The sequence below is a fragment of the Asterias rubens genome, chromosome 1 (genome assembly GCF_902459465.1).
Source record: "Asterias rubens chromosome 1, eAstRub1.3, whole genome shotgun sequence".
Taxonomy (NCBI): Eukaryota; Metazoa; Echinodermata; class Asteroidea; order Forcipulatida; family Asteriidae; genus Asterias; species Asterias rubens.
Window position 1 is genome coordinate 15,620,464 of NC_047062.1, and position 21,159 is coordinate 15,641,622.

General features: G+C 39.0%; 1 protein-coding gene and 1 long non-coding RNA gene across 6 annotated transcripts in view; one reads left to right on the forward strand and one right to left on the reverse strand.

The window, feature by feature from the left end:
- Positions 1-2,496: 2,496 nt before the first annotated feature.
- LOC117299806 lies at positions 2,497-9,776 on the reverse strand. Of its 3 annotated transcripts, none has more exons than XR_004520108.1 (5): positions 9,293-9,776; positions 8,379-8,538; positions 4,352-7,608; positions 3,754-3,950; positions 2,497-3,197 (listed from the first exon to the last, which is right to left on the reverse strand). It is a non-coding gene; the product is annotated as an uncharacterized LOC117299806 (long non-coding RNA). The 3 variants fall into 3 exon arrangements; XR_004520106.1 differs by having other exon boundaries at positions 4,394-7,608; positions 8,379-8,543; XR_004520105.1 differs by having other exon boundaries at positions 8,379-8,543.
- A 1,399-nt stretch (positions 9,777-11,175) lies between these two features.
- Positions 11,176-21,159, forward strand: part of LOC117293672 (uncharacterized secreted protein ARB_06907-like) — a 44,246-nt gene continuing 34,262 nt past the window's right edge. For 2 of the 3 annotated variants that reach the window (XM_033776073.1, XM_033776088.1), the window contains exons 1-17: positions 11,176-11,402; positions 12,395-12,499; positions 13,058-13,122; positions 13,424-13,545; positions 14,074-14,231; positions 14,522-14,611; positions 15,469-15,532; positions 15,955-16,021; positions 16,331-16,397; positions 16,778-16,805; positions 17,050-17,176; positions 17,471-17,629; positions 18,432-18,546; positions 19,030-19,086; positions 19,713-19,737; positions 20,080-20,176; positions 20,770-20,839. In XM_033776073.1, coding sequence (XP_033631964.1) covers positions 11,310-11,402; positions 12,395-12,499; positions 13,058-13,122; positions 13,424-13,545; positions 14,074-14,231; positions 14,522-14,611; positions 15,469-15,532; positions 15,955-16,021; positions 16,331-16,397; positions 16,778-16,805; positions 17,050-17,176; positions 17,471-17,629; positions 18,432-18,546; positions 19,030-19,086; positions 19,713-19,737; positions 20,080-20,176; positions 20,770-20,839 — 1,509 coding nt within the window. In that variant the 5' untranslated portion in view covers positions 11,176-11,309. The remainder of the gene's footprint in view (positions 11,403-12,394; positions 12,500-13,057; positions 13,123-13,423; positions 13,546-14,073; positions 14,232-14,521; positions 14,612-15,468; positions 15,533-15,954; positions 16,022-16,330; positions 16,398-16,777; positions 16,806-17,049; positions 17,177-17,470; positions 17,630-18,431; positions 18,547-19,029; positions 19,087-19,712; positions 19,738-20,079; positions 20,177-20,769; positions 20,840-21,159) is intronic. The other variant, XM_033776081.1, reaches the window with a different exon arrangement.

Sequence of the window (21,159 nt, forward strand, 5' to 3'; positions counted from 1 at the left end):
TATTTCGAACCATATTTTTTTATAGCCCAAAACCCCCATCCCAATTCAATTCCTCTTTGATAATAATATTTTTCTCTCATGCAATGTCCACTTAACATTTTCTGTATAAAGATTGGACCTTTGTTATTGTCCACAAGAAACCTTAGTCGACAGACTAGATAGCTAAGGTGGTAGAGTGCTGAAATGCTAACCCAGAGGTTAAAATCCTGCTCTATTAAATTTGTTCAACCTCAGATCAAGTCCTACGTAACCGTTTCTTTATTTTTTAACTTGGAAATTGAAAATGAAAAGTCACTTCCCCTAACTTTTATCCTTACCCTAAGCAAAACCCAAACCCTGCAACCATATAATCCTAATTATCACTAACATTTAACTTGGCACTTACCCAAACCTAACAATAAAACTTTACCCAAACCCAAAGGCTATAGTCATAGGGCACTGAATCTATATAACCCTGGTCTTGCCCTAAATAAACCCTTGCCCTAGCCCCAATATCAACTCTGCCCAGAAACCCTGAACCCAACCCTACTCAAGGGGATTTTTTTCAAATTAACATCCTAAAACTAACTCTACAATAACCCTACCCCAACTCTGCAATCAGGAGTACTATCCCTTACCCTTGCCTAAAAAAATCGGTGGCGTAGCTACTGCGGCCACAAAATGTCATAAGAGAACGGTGGCCCCTTCAGCAAACCCCTACAAAAGGAAAATCTTTACCCCCACCACGAGCGCCACCCACCCCCAATTATACACACCCACACTCCCCCCCTTGTCTAGTAAACCTACCTCACCATGAGCACCCCCCCCATCACACCCACCATTTCACCCACTGTCTAGTAAACTAACCTCACCATGACCCAACCACGAGCGCCCCCACTGTCTAGAAAACTAACCTCACCACGACCCCCCCAACTTTCCCCCACTGTCTAGTACACCAACCTCACCATGAGCGCACCCACACTTGCCCCCCCCCCCATCATATCTAGTAAACTAACCCCACCACGAGCGCCCCTTCCCCCACTCTTCCCGACTGTCTAGTAAACTAACCCCTTTGGCAAAAATAGTTCCGATAGTGAAACAGACTTCATTGTCAGCTTTAAACTTATTTCAAAATTCTTTTGATAATTTTACCGTCACTAAAAGGGTTCATATCCCCCACCCCCCCGCTTCAATTTGTAAAGATCATCATAATACCATAAGCCTTTTTGAGATATGGCGGACACTGTACGAGTGCACTGTTGGGTTTGGGTGTACAAATGGACATGTATACAGACAAATTTACCCAAATCTAGGAGTGTCCTAACATTATGTCCACCATACCTCATAATGACTTATGGGACGATGTAAATAAATATTCAAAATAACTGACACATCAAAACAAACAAAGACTTGGGTTGGCCATGACCCCCCCCCACTAAGCATGTGGGTGTGGTGCCGACCCTCTAGTTTATTTCGTTTGACTTAATTGTTATCCAATTGTGTCTCGTCTTTATTATTTTTACAAGATGAATTCCAATTGAAATAAAATTATGACATAGTATTAAGTTCTTCAAGCATTAATTTGATGCGCAAAGCACAGATTTCGTTCTGTGCAGCCAGAGTGTTCCACTGCCCAAATTCTAGAACTTTAAATAAACTTTTAAACCAACGTTTACAAAATTCAGACAATAATCAAAACAAATAAATATTTATAAATAAAGCCTCAAATGTTGACTTTAATAAAGTTATATAATTTCAGATATATTAAAATGAAATTATTATTACAACACATTACAATAATTAATGTCAACTTTGTTTTTGAGTGCTCGTAGACAAAATGCATGTTTTTTTAATAACATTGCAATTTTGGCTAAAGATTTTGTCCGGTTTTCTACGTTCACCATATAAATTATTTTACAAAGCAGTGTACCATAATAAAATGACCAAACCTGAGCTTTTCTTGCAATGATGTCGAACATGTCAAAATTACTTTAGTTTTGCTCTACTAGAAATTTGTAAAATATTCCCTGCGGTGAACTGTTTAATTGTTCTTGGCATTTTCACATATTTTGTTGTCACATAGACCTTGGCAAAAAGCACCAACAAAATTGCACTTGCATTCTGACATTTTGGTAACCTGATGATTTGTGTTTGTTTCTTTGTTTCTCTTAGAAAAAGATGCACGATCTTTAGAAATGTATTCCTATTTGGTCCGACTCCATCAAACTCCAAAGGGTATTGTACTTGTATTTAATTTATTTGCTTAGCATGAGGCTAGGCGTGCCAATTTCATCGAATCAACTGATTTGAGTACCAAAACTATTTTACAATACGGTATTGGAGTTTGATGGATTATAAAATGTCAAATGAGTAAACAATAAACTAAGGTCTGGGCCCCATTAATTTCATAGAGCTGCTAAAGCAGAAAATATAGCTTATCATTTATCTGCTAAGCACAATTAAGCAGTATACCAGTTACATTTTGTACATGTAAAATGGTGTTTTAGCTGGTAACCTTACTATGGTAAGCATAATTTTGTCGTGCTTAGCAACTTTTTATGCTTATGCAGCTCTATGAAATTGGGCTCCTCCGGAGTTTCCACATCATACAGTAAGGCCCCATCATTGTCCAGTTTGTTTCAGTTTGAACATATAGGGATTATCTGGCTGTAAACTTGACAGTTTTTCTTCAGTTGATGACAGTCCAAAAAGCAGTGGAGCTTTGCTTGGTGTGAAAATAAGAAGTAACTTGTAAAACACTTGGAGAGTTGGCTCGAGAAAGAGTTATACATTATCCATAATGTCACTTGAACTTTGGGGTAGATATTCAGCTGTTCAGTCCAAAAAGTGGTGGTTGTATCCTCACAACACTCCTAATGTCACTTGAATGGTTGTTTAACTTGTAAAAAAAGTCTCATCGAGCTTGAACTGGCAGTCCTTCAGCTGGTTGCAATCAGTCCAAAAAGTGTTGATATGCCTCAAAGAATTGGGTGTATGAAATCTCCAAATCATCATCTCAGATCTTCAGCTGCTCAGTCCAAAAAGTGGTGGTTACCTCACATTCACAACACTCCTAATGTCATTTGAACAGTAGAACTTGTAGTAGAGAGTCATCGAGCTTGAACTGGCTCAGTCCTTCAGCTGGTGGCACTCAGTCCAAAAAGTGTTAATTAGCCTCAATGTTGGGTGTTTGTCATCTCCAAGGCCATCAACTCTATCTGTTGGAGAAAATGAATGATTTTTCTAAGGTTAATTTTTATAAACTATTTCAATACAAGTATCCTTGTTTTGGGAAAAGTCAAGTCTCCTCCATAGTCTCCAAGTTTTTAAATAAACCATAAACATATAGCTCCAATATCAGTTTCAACTCCTTGAACATGCAAACACAACTTGCATGACTCAACATTTCAGGTTTTGTTGAAAAGGGAAATTCTCACAAAAACTCTTATTTAAAAACTAGTTAATGGCCTGATGTTGCAACCCTAGCAGAGTCTTTCTCAAAGGCTTTGCTCTGGTCCAAACATCAGGCCATTCTCAGTCATGATGGTTGGTCAGCTGTTTGGAACAGCTAATTCTATTTTCTTATCTCTTATTTTAATGAGGTTTTCCACCTATAGTTGTATGGTGTGTTGATTACAAACTAAAGGATGCGATTGAATGTATTCTTGAATATCGAATACAAACCTTCAAACATCAACTCAATTGCCAAATTTGTGGGTCAAACTTTCTTTTAAGAAAGATTTAGAACAAGTTTGTATCACACTTCAAACTTACCAAGTGGTCTGTCGTTGACTCTTTACACCAGTCCAAAAAGTGTTGGTTTGCCTCAACACCGCTACATTGAACGGTTGAACTTGCAGCAGAGCACCATCTAGCTTGACAGTCCTTCCCTCAGCTGGTGGTATACACAGTCCACAGCACAGCATACCGAGTGTAGTCTTTGGGTATATCTCCAATGTCATCTTCACAATCTTTGGATGAAAAATAATAATATACAGTTTTCAAAGATTTTTTTTTTATACAAGTATCAGTAGGTCTATAAAATATAAGTTTAAATGCTCGCTTGGCAAGAAAAATCTCCCTGGCCTCATCATTTCTTCGTTTTAAACATGCACGCAAAACAAGACTCAACATTCCAGGTTTCCTTGAGCTGTCTGTATTAAAAAAAAAACCTTTTCTGACAATCTTGACCTCCTCTTTAATGAAGTTTTCCCACATTGATGTGTTTATTGCAAAGGGTTGGGAATGAATCTTTCAGGTAAATGATTTGGAATCTTCAAAAGTTGTTATTCTGAAAAAGTCCCCCCTTTGTAATTTGGGGGGATGAAGCTTTATCTCTCCAAACGAAAGTTTCAAAATATTGTCTTAAAACCTGCCACAAGGTCTTGGGGAGTCTGTTGCTGACTCTTTGCACCTGTATCCGCCAGCGCTGCTCATCCAAACGGGTCCAGAAATGTTGTAGTTGCCACTCCCCGATCCGGCTCCAGCGATGCCCATTCAAACAGGTCCAGGTTGTAGTCACCATTACACAAGAGATGGATCATAACTGGGGAAAATATATTTACAAATATTTACGATTGTAAAAATGATTTCAAATTTTATGGATTTGTCAAACACCAAAAGGTTACGGGGTCCATCATGATGGACCCAATATTCTTTTGGTGTTTGACAAATCCATAAAATCGCCAAGGTATAAAGCAACTGATGCATCAGTTGCTCTACCTTGACAATTAGCTGGTGGTTCATGCTTTCTGTTGTATAACCTCAAATGACACCATAGTATTTTGACTGCTGGTTAAAAATACTATAAATAAGGAGGTTCAAAATGTGATTTCTGTTTTCCTTTTGCATTTTTCGATTTTCGTTCTAAAGTAGGCCCTAATCAATCAATAAACTGATGTAGATTTGTTTGCGATCAAAATTTTTTAATCGAGTGCCATTAAAAATGAAGTTTCCTCATTATCAGTAGCTGGTAACTTTATAACCCGATACATTACCAAATCCTCTGCATGAATCCAGTTCCTGCTGGGTGCATGTTCTCAGCTCAGTGAAAGCCTCAGCACACATACTACTTCATCATCTTCAAGACGGAAACCAGATCTAATCTTTGGAATTGACCATTTTCTTCTAGAAGATTACCCTTTTTGGGGTCACATTTTAATTACTTGATTTTGGCTTATTAATATAAGGCAAAATCAAGTTCACCCAACACATTACCTGAGGAAATCCCAATACTTTACCAAACCGATGTTATCTACGGTGTCCCAGAGCTGACATCTGTTAACAAATGCTTGCCACAACATCCATTAACTTGGCAACAGGCTGTGGAAAACAAAAGAAATGTATCAGTTAGTCTTAGTAGGAAATTAGTCGTAGATCCCACATCTGAGGAAATAACTTTTTTTCTCCACAGAATCTGTGCAGAAAAAAATGAAGGCTTTGGAGGAAAGAGTTGTTAATATTCATTCACACTTTCCATAGAGTAAGGACAGACTCTGTCCTTGCTCTATATGCCTTTACCCAATACTTATACCTGATACTTTGCTCTAATCCATTCTTTGCTCCAAACTGCCGACCTCACTGATCTCCAGTCACTCAGGGCCATCACAGGGGGAGTCTTCGTCTTCTACTCAAGCTCTGTGTTTACTGATGACAGCGTAGTTCTTAGATTTGGTTCAAGAAATTATCTTTTATTTGTTTATAGGATCTTGTTTTTACTGTCCTTGTATGTATTGTGTCACCGCAAAATAAGAAATGAGATTGAGCATCTTGAAACAAGACTAAGTACTACGCTAGTCATCACACTTTATACCTTACCTCCTGTTGAGAAATTATGAAGTTAGTCTTATTTCTAGGCCAACACTATTGGTGTTCTAAATTAGGGAGTTAGTATTATCTCTAGGCCAACACTATTGGTGTTCTTAGCATACTGCCTCACCATTTTGTTTATACTCACCCGGAATGGATGCACTACTGACGGGTTTCCCCCCTGCACAATCATGTCTTCTTTTCATCCTGTTCTTGACTGTCACCAGCTTCAGGGTTTTTTATTTTGTACTTTTTTCGTATTCGCTTTGTCCTGCTGGGTAGCAGCGCTCAGAAATAAGCATTTTAGTTAATTGCAATGACCCATGCGAGCTGCGCCTCAGTAACTATAGCTTTGTAAAAGCTTGTGTTTGCTATAAGTTTGTCTCCCAATTCTTTTGTTTGATGAACTTTGATCTAAATGATTCAGAGTATTACAGCTATTTTATTTAGTATTTTATCTTCTTTTTGTATTTTAGTTGAATATGTCAACATTTTAGGACTGATGTCATGCTGATATTAGGAATATGTAAGTATTTCATTTAGCTGGTCTAAGTGATATTACTTACTCTTCCTAAATCAGACATTAACCATCCATTGAGCTATGTTTTTTTAATTTTATTTTTTTATTATATTAATTTTTTTAGTTTAACAACCTTTTTAGATTCCTTTCATTGAGAATAATGAAATGCACATCAGGAATTGTAAATATTCATTTAGCTGTTCTAAAGGATCTATTTACTCCTCCTAAATCAAACATTATCATCAAATCAATGGGGATTGGACTGAAATAAAATTGGACTGAAACAACATTGGTCTGGAATAATATTGGACTTTATGATGATAACTTCTAAATAACTGATCAATTTTGATGATGTGATGGGTTAAAGTTTTATGCCCAACACACAATACACTTTGTAGTAAAGAGGACTAAAGTGCATGATTTGCTTTTTAAGTTGATGAAGAAAAATAGCTTTATTTTTTTGAAGAAAATTACTTTTTACTAATACTTATTGAAATTACTGAAATAAGGTTTTAGTTGGATTTGTACCCACTTTATTTGAACAGTGTTTGGAATTTTAAATCATGACACTTGTAAATAAACATGACAACTGATGACTTGAAGTTTCAACCCTCACAGAAATTTCCAGTAAGACTAGTCTCCTAATTAAAAGCATCACTGGCTTCGACCAATATGCAAATTAAGAAATGCCAAGAAACTATGAAGTCACCTTGAAAGCTGCACAAGTATTTAAGGACAACATCAACGAACATTGGGGAAGGGGCGGTACGAGGGGTGGGACTCTGCAAGAGAACGGGTTAGATCCTCTTACACTTCGGAGTCTTCGTCTTGTCTTGATCTTGATTTAGGACAACTTGCGTTATCCGACCTCCACTATTGCGCTTAACCAGTAGAGAACTTTCTTTTCTTTTGAGAACCATCAAAACCCACAAGAGAATTTCTATGTGCATTCAATTCAATGCAATTATTTATCAATCATGTGTATAAACACATCAAATTTTGTTTTCCAATGAAAAAGTCTATCAACTTAAACATTGAAAACTAAAAAAAATTGCAATGCGTCTTCATAATTCTTCCTAGATTATGTTTGCTGCCATTTGAGAGATAAAAAGCAATTAAGGCTTTTAGAAGGACAAAGGGCAGCATTTAGGTTCAAAAGTGAACTTAAAAAGTGGAGGTCGGATGGTGCCAAGTTTTCCTTACCTGAATCCGGCGATGACTCCGGCGACGACTCCAACATACGTCCACAAACCACACATCCATAGATCTTCAAGTCCCATCTGGCACAAAGATAGGAGCACCTGAACAAGAACAAGTATAAAACAATTAGACACTGCTCTAGAATTGCAAAGGATTTATTCCCTCAAAACACTAGGCCTATCCTCGAAATAATAAAAGAAAGTACCATTTCACGGAGTGAAATAGTAGGCTATGGGTATGAAATATTATTACTGTTTACAGAACCATTTTTTTTTTTTTCCCACGGAGGAATTTTTTTTATTCATTAACAGCAAACATTAACAGCAAAAAATAAATAAACAAAATACAAAATACGATGTTAACCTTGAACCAATAGTTTGAAAGAGTCCCATTTTTTGTGAATATTAACAGTGGAACCAGAACCATTTATGCTATAGTTGATTGACAGTTACAAGATTGCCATAAAACCAAGCCAGATAATTGTTTGGATGTTTGTTTTTCTTCCTACTTTATTTGTGTTGGCAAGCATTACATACAAAGTGTGGCCCACACGTCCACTAGGTGTTATTTACAGTCATAGGATTTTCCTTAAGTGCCGTTAGACTAAAATGACTTTTAGTTTGTTTTTACTGATGGGACGGGGGGGGGGGGGGGGGGGGGGGGGGTATATATACAATTAAAGTTTTATTGTATAGTTTCGAGTAAAGTGAAAAAGAAAAGCCTAGTATTGGATGGTAATATTCATTCTTAAAGTTTTTCTGGTATACAACCAAAGAAAATGTAAAACAATTCAAAATTACTGGCGATCCCAAAAAATAAAAAATTTTGGGACACATTTTCAGTTTGATATACTTGTCCTATGAGGGCCTACCTCTTTCTGCAAACTATCATGAAACAGTGCCACAGTGCCTCTTGAGAAGCTTGGCTGGATGGGAGCTCGCTGCTGGCTGCTGCCTGCTGGGTCCCCCTCAAGTTGTTCCCCTCTGTCTTACAGCTGCCTCGCCCTCACTCATTCCTCGTCTCAGTCAATGCTATACTAAGGGAATAAAAAAGGGATAATTGAGTTTAAACTGACCCCCAAAAGGAAAAGGGTCCAATTCCATAGAGCTGCTTAAGCAGAAACAAATTGCTTGACACATTTCTGCTTATATAGCAGAATGAGCAGGATTGTACATGAAACATGGTAGTTTGGCTGGTATACTTTTTCTGGTAAGCATATTTTCGTTGTGCTCAGCAGCTTTTGGAGCTTTCTTGGGCCCAGGTAAAACAATAGGGGAAAACAAGTTTTGTTACCTGTACACGAATGTCATGACCCGCCCACCCCCCCCCCCCCCCACAAAAAACCCCAACCCATTATCAACCAATGACCATGCGTTACTTGTACACGAACGTCATGACCCGCCCCCCCCCCCCACAAAAAACCCCAACCCATTATCAACCAATGACCATGCGTTACTTGTACACGAACGTCATGACCCGCCCACCCCCCACAAAAACCCCAACCCATTATCAACCAATGACCATGCCTATAGGGCCTACATGGACTAATTTTATTGTAACTAAAAACAACGGTGGTTTCGCTGTGATTGATTGAAGTTAGGTTAAAAAATACAGCAAGAACATGGATAAAAGACAACGAATAAAATAAACCAAAATAGAACACAAGATAAAACAAAATTATCCAAGGATAGCCCCAAAAGCCAATAACTTAGACCTATTTGGCATTTGCAATGCCGAACCCATAATTTTAGTTTTTTTTTATGCAATTGTGTTCCCAAACCTTACCTGAACGAAATGTCGAATTGCCTCGATGTGTTCAGCGTCGGTCTTTAAATTTTACACGAGGCTTCAGCGAATTTACGAGCTCTCTTCATGAAACTGAGAACACCGTAAAGTTTATTTTGTTTGAAAAGTCTGTAGTCAGAACTAGACAATCGCGTGGAATTCACGATTTATTGAAGGGCTGAACAGTGAATTGTCACATGTTGAACACTGCAGTTTTTAGTCACAAATTTCAGACCACGTGACAAACAAAAATGCACAAGGTTCACAATTCCTGTTGTTGAACTTGAAGGCCAAAATTTATACTAAAAATCCTGGCCAAGCCTTAAAAAGTATCACCATTTTAAACGTGCAACAGTTTTGACGAAAATATCTGAATGCACATGACTGGAATAGTGAGAAATTCGACAAATTTTACAAGCAAAGTTCATCAGAAAACGCGACGTCCAAGACCCTAAGCTGAGCCGAGAGATACGACCATCCTCCAGCGCGACACGTCCAGAAATGGCCGAGCTGTATCGAAATCGGCCAAACGAGGGCTTCGAAAACTGTGCCCAGGTCTTCTTATTTGCATATCAATGAAGATTATTCACGGAGTGACATTCCTAAGTCCCACCTGTTTTTCAGTTTCTTTCTCTTTTCTGTTTTATTATTTTGTAGGCAGTGGCACGGAAGGCACTGGACACTAGCATAAAAACTTACTTGACGAGCGAGCAATGGAGAGCTGTTATAATTAGGGAACAACAATGCGAGGAACGGCTGGCTCTGAAGTAACGTTTTTTGAGGACGGGATAATTTCGAACTCGCTTAAACCTTTTTTAGGCATTGGAAGCACACACATTTCGGTGCTTTTTTCTTCCGATATTCTCTTTGAGTCAAAATGTTCACAGTTTTTTTTTTTTTTTTTTTTTGGCATGGGATACGCCATGATGAGCTGGTAAATTACCAATTACCAATGTGTCCAATACATTAATTTGTAATCCTCCTTTTGGACAGCTGGCCAATAATTTTAATGAGTTCCCCCTTTGATTATTGCCTGAACTTTATCAATCATTATTAAAACAACTGTAATGGGGTTACGATGGCGCACTAAATATCAATCGATTCGGAGACGTTCATTTGACAGTCTTTAAAAATCGAGTCATGATGTGACTATTGCTTTTTTAGCAAAAATCAAGTCTTTTTTGATGTTTTTCAAAATTATGGACATGGGGGATGGGGCTTCAATTAAGGAGCGGGGTTTTTTTTTTTTTTTGGGGGGGGGGGCTGCATGTTTGGATAACTCGAGTGTGCTCCCGGGGCGCTTTAAATGGGGCGGGCGCGGCGGCGTGTGAGGAATTCCGGGAATTTCTGGGGGTATGGGGATCGAGGGCGTAGCCCTGGCTGCCTTACACTTTCGTATTATCCAGTGTACCAGCACAGAGGAAGAGTCCTGTGGATAGGACGGGGCTTCAAAGAAGGGGTACTGTAAGGAACCTTAGTGTGAGAATTTTTTGGGAGGGTGATAAGAGGGAACTTCTTTTGGTTGAGTGAGGAGATGGCTTCAAACTGGGGCCCGAGGAGCTGGAGATAGGCCTAGATGATGCCATGGGGCTCCTCACACGGTGCGGCGGCATTGCTCGATTGGGTGTTGAGTAAGATTATCAGTCAAACACATCTAATTGGTATAGTATATTGCTCGTAAACTGTTTCTGTCAAGCAATATGTCTCTGAATAATGTGCCCAAAAGCTCAGAGAAGTTGAGCATCCACTGCTGGTTTTTTACAGTGACCCGCTCTCAACAGCCATGCCCATCATTTGCGCACAGCCACGCCCATCTTTTGCGGACAGCGCTCTGCACTTCTGCTGTAGCGCCCTCCATCGGTGTCACAAGACACATGCTGAAAACGACGTCTGCTAACAATAAAATAAAAACAGCAGATGGCAGGATGGCAATGAAAATGAAATCTCTCTTTTTAGCGCTGGCTAGCTGGTGAAAAGTGAAGCTGCTGCTACCTGAGTAGGCGTGATAGTTGTCACCATGTTAATCTGCTGGTGGTTTACTCTGTTTGTCGTTGTGTTTGGGGGAAATTGGATGTCTGTATGTTGCAAGAAAAAGAAAGAACTTATTCAGGTGAGTTCAACATAGGGCAGTGTGAGTGTGTGTAAGCTGGTAGTGGTAAGTAAGTGTATGTGTAATGCACCGCATGAGTGATTGGGTGATCTTGCCGTGAATGTCAACATTTCGAAAATATAAGTACAGCGCCCCAGTTACTGCCTGGGTCTATGGCTGGTAGTTTTGATACAAATAATGTTCCCTTAATTTAACTAGTGCCAGTATGCTGCCATGTCCATATGTATGATGAGTCATATGAGATTGAGAGTGTCGGCGGTATGCCAGGCCAGGGCTACTAGTACTAGTACTAGTGTAGTAGAGTGCTAGACTCACCATGAATGATGAGTTAAAGAGTGAGACAATCACCCAGCCCGCCCCATACTAGTTGCGGTAACAGAACTTCCTTCCGATGGCCGTCAGGAGGAGGGTTAGTGACACTACAGTTATGTAGCATTGCGTGGGGATACTCCCCTAGATTATTAGAACTATAAAGTATGAGGTTTCGTTCTGCATTAAAACCTCATAGTTCTAGTACTAGTAGACCGGGGGTTCAATGCACACAGTTTAATGACACAAAAAGATACAATTAACTGGCTTTCCTGTCCTGGTTCCGGAGCTTTTTTCACTCAACAAGTCATACTAAATACACGAGACAGGAGGCCTATAAAGGCTAAGCCAGAGGACACCCTCTCTGGCGAGCGGGTTTCCGATCAGCTTACAAGGGCCGCCAGCAGTGCTCCGATGGGGAGGCGTGCTGGCGCCCCCAACCAGTCGATTGGCACCGTCGCTATATACTTCCATGTCACACTCGTCACTAGCCCTGGTACGGTAGGACACTAGTGTCACTGCATACAACAGAGCTCAGAGGAGTCCAACTTGTAAAATAATTTTAAAAGCATTAGTGCTTTCATTCATTATGATCGTTACTGAGCACCCTCATGAGTGAAAAAGTTGTGGTCAGAGTCTCGAAACTAATTTTGTTTTCTCTTTCTTTCTTTTACTTTCACTAGAAATCTTCTCTACAACTTCTGGAGAAAGAATCCAAGACTGTTGACGTAAACAGTTGCAAAAGTACACATGCGGATTCCATCACGAAACAGAGGATCAACGACGTGGTAATAACACCTTTGACCATTTACTAAAACTTCTTTAGAGTTGAAAAAGTCTTGGGTTTGAATCCCACCCAATATGCCTGTGATTTTTTTCCACAGAGCTGGGGAAAGTACCGAGTATACAGTGCTAACACTTGGTGTATGTGGGTAAAATCAAAATTGATATTCTTTATCCCCCATCTATTCAAGCTCTAAGCTATTGCCAGAGCAATACTATTCAGACAAGACAGTCTTAACAATATAATTAAAGGACATCTTTCTGCCAGCATCTATGATGGTCCTATGTGTTGTGTTTTCAATTTTGTTTGCACATTTTTATTCAAACTTTTTTCTGATTTATGATTTGTGAGTGGTCTGTGTTTATCTCAGAAATGCTCCACCCCATCACAATTGGCCTCAAAATCTGCCCAACTGTAGTTGGATTTGCTCAACTATACAATGCATTTGGTTGCAACTTTAAAACTTTAATTGGGTTCAGCCAATTGTAAGCAAAAGGCTGTCTTGTGAAGGGCCCAGCAATTTACTTTTGAGTAATGCTTAAACTTTCCCTCATTATTTCAGGTAGACAAGAGGAGAGCCTGTCTGATCAAATCTCTCAACTCAAACCCTGATAATGGCTGGGCATGGTACGTTTACCACTTAGGGTAATGTCTACAGATGCACACTGAGTTATGAAAGCTAGCTATTTAGCAAACAAATACGCAAACCTGTGAAAGAAGATCTGATTGTTTTTTGCTGATATTTTATGAATATTTTGCAAAAGTTAAATATTTTGATCATGTAAATCACTGTATGAACACTACTGGTAAGTTTATCTAGTTTGTACCCTCCCCAATTTCACATCTTCGACTACTTTACTTCAATGAATCTTTCATACTCACGGGGTGTCTCAAATGACAACATCTCCTTTTCCATTTTCTCTGATAGGTCTGAACTGGGCACTCTCTATACCCCAAAGAAGGAGAACACAAGGGCAAGCACTTGCTTCAAGCAAGCGGCCAAGCTGACAGGGAAAGTTTCATCATTCATAGACACCTGGCATTACATAGGTGAGCGATAATAACAAGGTCATCAAGGCCAAAAGTGTCATTGTTGGCCATTCAGAAAAGTCAATGTTAAACATTTTCGATTTATTTTTCGAATAAGGTTTGAACCGCCCACCCACCCCAAATTTTGATTTTTAAATATGTAATCACTTCATACTATAACCCACATACAGAAGAACAAAGTAATGTCGTATCTATTTATATGGTGTAGTACATTCCTCTTGTAGTAGAGTATAGTCGCACTGTAAAAGAACCCAACGTCTAATAGCTTTCAGATAGATGTCCCCAACGTCAGTAGCTTTCAGATAGCTTTCTTGAATATATCCAAGTCAGCTGTGTGACTGAAAAAGCACCCTTTTCCAAGTCAAGAAAAACTTGGCGTGTATACACGTCATCCTACGTGAAGTGTTTAAAGCCAATTGACATTCCCAACTTTGTTTATTGATGTCCAGAAGATAGGGCTGAATATGCTCTTCCCCAAAACCCAAAATAATATCAAGAAGTCATTATCAACTTTGTGTTATTTTGAAGGTCCGTTTGTAATTGGCAAGATAGAGGTAGATGGAGACCCAATTGAGGCTTATGGAGGTATCACTGTCGCAGCCAGACAGAGATTTAACAAAAAAGCCAGATACTTCTCAGAGTTAGTTCCTGGAGGTGAAACAAGCTGGAAGACGTATCGGCAAAAGGTGAAGAGAGATGACATGGGCCCAATTTCATACAGTTGCTGAAGCAGAAAAGTTAAATATTTGCAAAGCAAAACATGAGCAGCTCTATGAGATTGCGCCCTTGCTAAAACCCCTTACTCTCTGAGTGTTTTAGCCAAGTTCAGTCCCCCACCCCTCTCTTCAAAAGGTTTGTGGTTAGTTATTGCAGAATTTGAACTCTATAAGTTGTCACTGGTGAAGTATAACAGTATTCGACTTGAACCCTATGAGGTTGTGTCACTGAAGCTAATGAGTTATTTCTTTTCAAACAGAATGCTGATGATTTCTTGCGAATTACTCCAGATGTCAATCTCAATGATCTAGTGACATCTCTGGGTTCCTTGGCTATAACAGAATGGCAGGTTTGTGTAAAAATCCTTACTGTTACTAAGTAAATAATAAATTGTAACCACAAAACTCTTTTTTTAAAATAGTAATTTGGGAGGCTAATCATCCTTACTCACAGCTAAGAGCTGAATTGCGAAGGTTGCGGCTTCAACAAGTTCGAGAAGCAGGCATGCAAGGGCGTCTTTGGCAGCCAGCCACATCAACTCATTATGACCAGGGAGCAAGGCCAGAGATTGAAAGTGTTTGGTTTTCCTGAGGGAGGAAAATCGCATGGTCTGGAAAACCCTTGTGACACAGCAGAGAACCAACGCACAACTCAACTCACATATGGCCCTTTCAATAAAAAAAGTCAATAAAACGTTTATTCCATACTCTTTTAGAAAAAACAAAAACAATTGTGAGAATTAAACAGTACATAGAAATTTAACGAATCTAAAGTGCATTAAGTTATACAGAAACAATATAATCTAAAAGCAAATAATAAATTAATAACTAGGAATTAACTATGTACAAGACAGGAGCGAGAGCATGAGGCTGTTAGATAAGCCGTGGCTTGTAGACAACAGCCTTTACAGGCAAGTAAACAAGCAAACAAATAAACAAACAAACAAACAAACATCGAAGAAGAAACAAGGACGAGACAATACAAAATGCTGACGACAAAATACAAAGAATATTAAACCAGGCTAACTGAATACGACAAAAGAAGATATATAAGTGGAGAGAAAAGCTATGTTGGGTATCAAACCAGGGTCACCTTTGTGAGAGGGGTGCTCGCTTTTCGCACAAACCAACCATGCCACGTCCTCTTGTAACGACATTAACTCTCTTGCACTATTTCTTTAGTTGTCATACTTTTTGCCTCTCCCAGGGCTGGGTTGTTGGAGAGTTTGCAGTCAATTCTAAAGATGAAGACATCCTTGTGCAGTGTCTTGGTAAGACGCTACAACCTGTTGATGTAAAAGAAATACTCATTTTCCTACCTTAGGCATTGGACACCTATGGTAATTGTCAAAGACAAACAAAATACCTGTTTTACAAATTTGTGTGCTTTCAAGTGCATAAAAAAAGACTCCAGCTGAAGTCTCTCATTATTTGAGTGAGAAACTTCCTCAAAAACTATGTTACTTCAGAGGGAGCCAATTCTCACAGTGCCTTTAACACTTGCCTCCCAATACTTTATTGTGAAGGGTTTTTCCACCACCCTTTCATTTTTTTCCACCAAGATTTGGGGTTTTGAGGAGTTCTTGGATAGAAACAACTTGTTAAAACAGACTTGTTGAACGGAAATTAAAACATGAGCTATTAACTTGAAATTGGAGAGAAACCTAACTCAGTGTTTTTGTGTCATTTTCAGGTGTGCATACTATCTTTATCGATGATGTGGCTATTGTGACAGATGTATACAGGAGAGACCAATTCTGGTGTGTACAGTGTTATGGTACTTACTAATGAGGTACATGGGCCTTGCTGCATGTGTGTCATAGCCCTTGGCCCAACTTGACATTGTCACTTGGGACGGGGTCGGGGAAAATAATTGTATTTGCCCTTGGAGAAATTTGAAAAATTGTGATCAAATAGTCTGAATAGGATAGTAAAGTTAACACAATATAAAATTTGTAGGTCAGCCTTTTTTTTCCATGAAACAAATATCAACATCATGCCTGTTTATACTGGATCAATCTTTTTATTTCTCTTTTTTTTTTTTTTTTTTTGGGGGGGGGCTCTTGCAGGTGGAGTGTTTCACTAGCTCCAGGAATCCATACACTTTACATCAGACTCAGAGCAAAACAAACACAGGTATGTCACAATCAATTGTCAGCAAGGTTTATTTCTAAGCAGTGGCGAAACATGAGGGGCGGGGGTTTGGCTGTAGCCCTCCTGTGCAGAACCCTTGTCTCCCCTCTTGCGTGCCCAATTGAGATTGAAAAAAGGCACAAATGAATGAATTGATACATGAAATAGCCCCCTCCCTAAATTGCGTCTTTGCCTCGCTTGGACCCTTTTGCCCCAAGAAAAAAATCTCTGTTTTACACCACTTGTTCTTAACTAAGACCCCCCTTCCCAGTGCAAACTATAAGCTTGTCTCATACGAATTAATGGTCAATTTAAAAAATTTAGGTTTGTGTGTTTCATCATGCTGCTTGGTTTCATGAAGTTGTTTTGTGATTTGTTTTAAGGTTTTTAAATGCAGCTTCAAATTAGCTGGTAAGTTAAACATTATTTTTTACAATAAAGTTATTCGTTTTAAAATGAGTTTTTTACTCTATAAAAATGAAGAAAACAAAGAAGACAAGCATTTGTCTGAAATGTATTGTTTATAAAATCTTGTCTCTAATGAGTCCCGATGTTCAAACGAGCACGAGCCAGTCTATTTTTAGTTAACTTGTGTACTTTCCTAAAGATGAATTTAATGTTAACCATGATCTGTTACTAAATTTTCTTTCTGTAGGTGCAAACAAGTTTGAAGTCCACAGTCCCGCAATGTTACCAGACCTTGTTGATGGAAACGTATTTGGCAACGTCATTTCAATACCTGTCACTAATTTACAATCTACAAAATGGCTAAGAAATATCAGGTAATACATATTTGGTTTCTTAAAAAAAATGGTTTTAAGGAAGAATTTCATAGATGTTTTCGTTTTTGTATAGATTGATCAAAGTGATAATAGAGTTTCTCCGAATGGACCATCTTCACCTGTGGCTGTTTTCATTTGTTTACAACTTTCAATGGAATGCAAATTGAAATATATATCTTAAACCATGTCATTAGTTTCTCCAATTGTTTTTGTTGGTTTTATCTTTTGATAAAAAATATCTGAAAACGTTGTCAATGTAGCAAATTTGTAAAAACCAATCTTCTTGCTTATCAGGGTCACCATGATTAGTCAGAAGCAAAGTCAACCTGCTATAGAGCTGATACATAAAGAGTCTGGGTTTCAAACGAACATAGCTCCCGGCCAAACACTACCTGTCGTAATAGGCTTCAAGCATCGTGAAGATTATAAAGTGAAAGACTGCAAAGAGACAGTGTGAGTTTGATCTTACTTTTATCCTTCAACTTGTTTTCATTTCGATAGCGTAAAGTCAATTTTCATAAATTGTGTACACAGAAATATTATTGCTTATCATCCAAACTGCATTGGAATTATCATTGGAGGTCTGCGGGGCTCTCGCCTGGCTGCAGTGGGGGCCCGCCACGGGGCCCCGACTTGGTGGAAAGACGGTGTCCTGGGAGCACGGCAAAGTGCAGAGTCGGAGGCACTCGTGGGAGAGGTGGCTCGTGGGGGCCAGCGGCGCTCCGTTCCCCACGAGCGTTACGTGAAGACCCGGTCCGTTACGACCGAGGAGGTTTGTCATTGGCAAGTGTTTAAAGGGAAGGTTTCTGCTTAGTAACCACTCCCAAAATTAATGGCAATACCAACTTACTTGGTCAGAAGTACAGCAGGTTTCGATAGTATAAAGCTCTTTGAAAATTAGTTCACTTTCTTTGTAATATATTATAAATAAATACGAAGGCTATGGGAAACAGTTTTCATCTCCCAAAATTTGAATCTGAGAACTGTTACTGTCAGAATCGTTTCTCAGATTGTGTGTTCAAATTTTGAATTATTCTTACCGTGTGGACTAAACCTGCTTACTATTTTTGGCAATATCTCTAAAACACTACCACCTTTGGAAGTGAAACCTAGTACGTTGCTCTATCTCAGGTTACCTTTGCAAGTATCTTCAGCAGGGAGTGGTTCTCAACAGATTACCGTAGCTCTGAGATGTCAAAAGGCAACCTAGTACATTGGCTCATTGTATGTATTTGTTGACTCACTCTATCTCTAGGTTACCTTTGGAGGTATCTTCAGCAGGGAGTGGTTCTCAACCGATTAGCGTAACTCTGAGATGTCGGAAGGCAGCTGAGTCATTCATTTTCACATTCATTGACCATGATGGATCGGTAGGTATTTTTTAATAACCAACATTTTTTTTTTCAATTCAGTACTGGGGAGTTCTTTTCTGGGCTCTGAAAGAAATACTTTCTACTACCGGAGCCCAATTTTATAGAGCTGCTTAACCACAAAAGTAGCTAAGCACAAAAGAATTATACCTACCAGAAAAAGGTTCCCAGCCAAACTACCATATCACATGTACAACTCTGAAAGCACACAACTTCATGTGACAAGGGTGTTTTTATCTTTCATTATTATCTCGTAACTTCGACGACCAATTGAGCTCAAATTTTCACAGGTTTGTTATTTTGTACATATGTTGAGACACACAAAGTTAGAAGACTGGTCTTTGTCCACTGTCTTTAAACTGAATGAAAATGTTCTCACCATTGCACTCATAGAATGTATTAAATGTATAATATTGTTGATTTGGTTAAGAATTTTTTTTAAAGTTACCTTTAAAAATGCTTAATTTCTTAATTTGATATCAGATACAACATGCGGCCGCAATCCTTCCTTTGATGGACTGTCCTGGTGCGATGTGCCCGGTACGTATTCTTCCCCTTGATACATTCATACATGAAACTACAAATTGAAAAAAGAAAGACCTATTATAAACCGCTTCTATCTAGCCTGTGTCACTTCACTGCAGAAGGAAGGCCTCTTCATCACCATTCCACTTCCATCTTTCTTGTGCTTGTCGCACCCATGTGACGCTTCCAAATTCTCTGATGTCGACTGTCCAACGCCTACTTCTGTTGTCATGACGCCTCGTAAGGTGGCCTGCCTGCTCCATTACTTTGTTTGGAGATGGGCACCAAAATAACCACTCGCTGGTATAAATGCAATGAAGGAGTTAGTGGCCTCCCGTTTCGACTCCAAAGCCTGGTTCATACTTTACGGGAAAGTGAGTGTGAAGAGAATTACGTTATGCATACAATCAGGGACATGCTGTATTCCTATTGTGACACAGGTTTTAAACTTGTTTCACCTTTACCATCATGTTTTCACCATCATGAACCGGGCTTTACAAAGTCTTAAAGGAAATAGGTTAGGAGGTAAAGTGAATGGTGGAAGATTCACAATTTGTTATTTAGACAAGCTGCCAATTTTTATTCCAACTTTTATTTTGTGTTTTGTTGTATTTGTAAACTTTGTCAATTTCTGTTCACAGGTTTTGCTTACTCTCCATGGGACAGGTAAATTAAGTTTTAATTAGATAAACCAACTATGCAAAACAAACTCCTCAGATAATGCACGAGACTCGAGATCCAACAATAGTACACTCATCCACAATAAGAATCTAATGTGTCAGATTTAAAATCATGGTTACAGATAAATATATTTTTGGAAACTCTAAGGTGTTGATTAAGCATGTTCCATAAGATGGGTCCCTCATGTTTAATGGTTTTATGAGCAAGGGAAGTACGAGTGTAAGGAACATGAAAATTAGAAGCTTGGCTGGTATAATGGGAATGAACATCTGAATTTAAAGAACAACTAGATTTAATTGCAGAAGGTAAATTTTGACTCATTACCAGGGGTTGGAGCTCAAAATCAAGCCGACAGTTATAAACAGATGCAAGATGGCAACTGGATCTTTGGACTTGAGAATGCATGGGTCTTGGCTCCAACACGGTAAGAAAATTTTGAGTAACTCTTTAAATGGGACGGTACAGCATGAGGAAGTGGAGGAATACCTACCTCACTACTAATGGTCAGTAAGCTGTATCGATACCTATCATCAGGAACTCCTGGGAGGGAAATACTGAAAAAAGTACTCTGATCGGCTAATCCCAATTATGCACGTGTCTAATTGCTAGTATTTTGACGAACCCCTTTGCTTTTTTTAAGTGCACTGTGTCCTTTTACATGCATTAAAAAACTAACAGGACCAATGGCTTTACGTCCCATCGAAAGGATGAAGCATCATGGTTAAATGTCTTGCTTATAAGGACACAGGAGTCTTGACTGGGACTCAAACCCACACTGTTTGGATCAGAAACACCAGAGCTTCAGTCCGGTGCTCTTAACCGCTAGGCCACGACAAACCATAGTGCGTGTGTGCATGGTACACAGTATTATGTGGTAGACAGTTGACCTCAGTTATCAGAGATGGGGACATGCCACTTTTTTGACATTCATTCCCTGAGATTTCAAAATGCCTCTCATCCACAGACATACAAAAGTTGGTACTTGATATTGCTGGATTGATTTGTTTATACACACAGACATGGTGCTCACAATTGGGAAGGGCCAGGGGCTCTTACTGCGATGACTTCATTGCAAACTCTTCAGCAAGTGAGAACAAAATCATAACTAATTACACACAAAAATAGTTATTGGCCTGATTTTCTATAACCGAGTCTTGTAGACAAAAATCCACGAGCATTTGAACCCAAATTTGCTTTTCTAGAGCAGATGTACCACCACTAAATCATCGAGCTTGAGTGGTAGGTAGAGGCAGTCTGAAGCCTATTAGCAGAGAGTACTGTAATGACTTTAATAATGTTAATTTTTCCTGAGTCCTTTTGAAAAAAAACCAAGGCATATTGCTCAGATGGGATGTGAACCCAGTATCTTTGCAAATTTTAGAGCAAACACTTACCACTAGACCACCA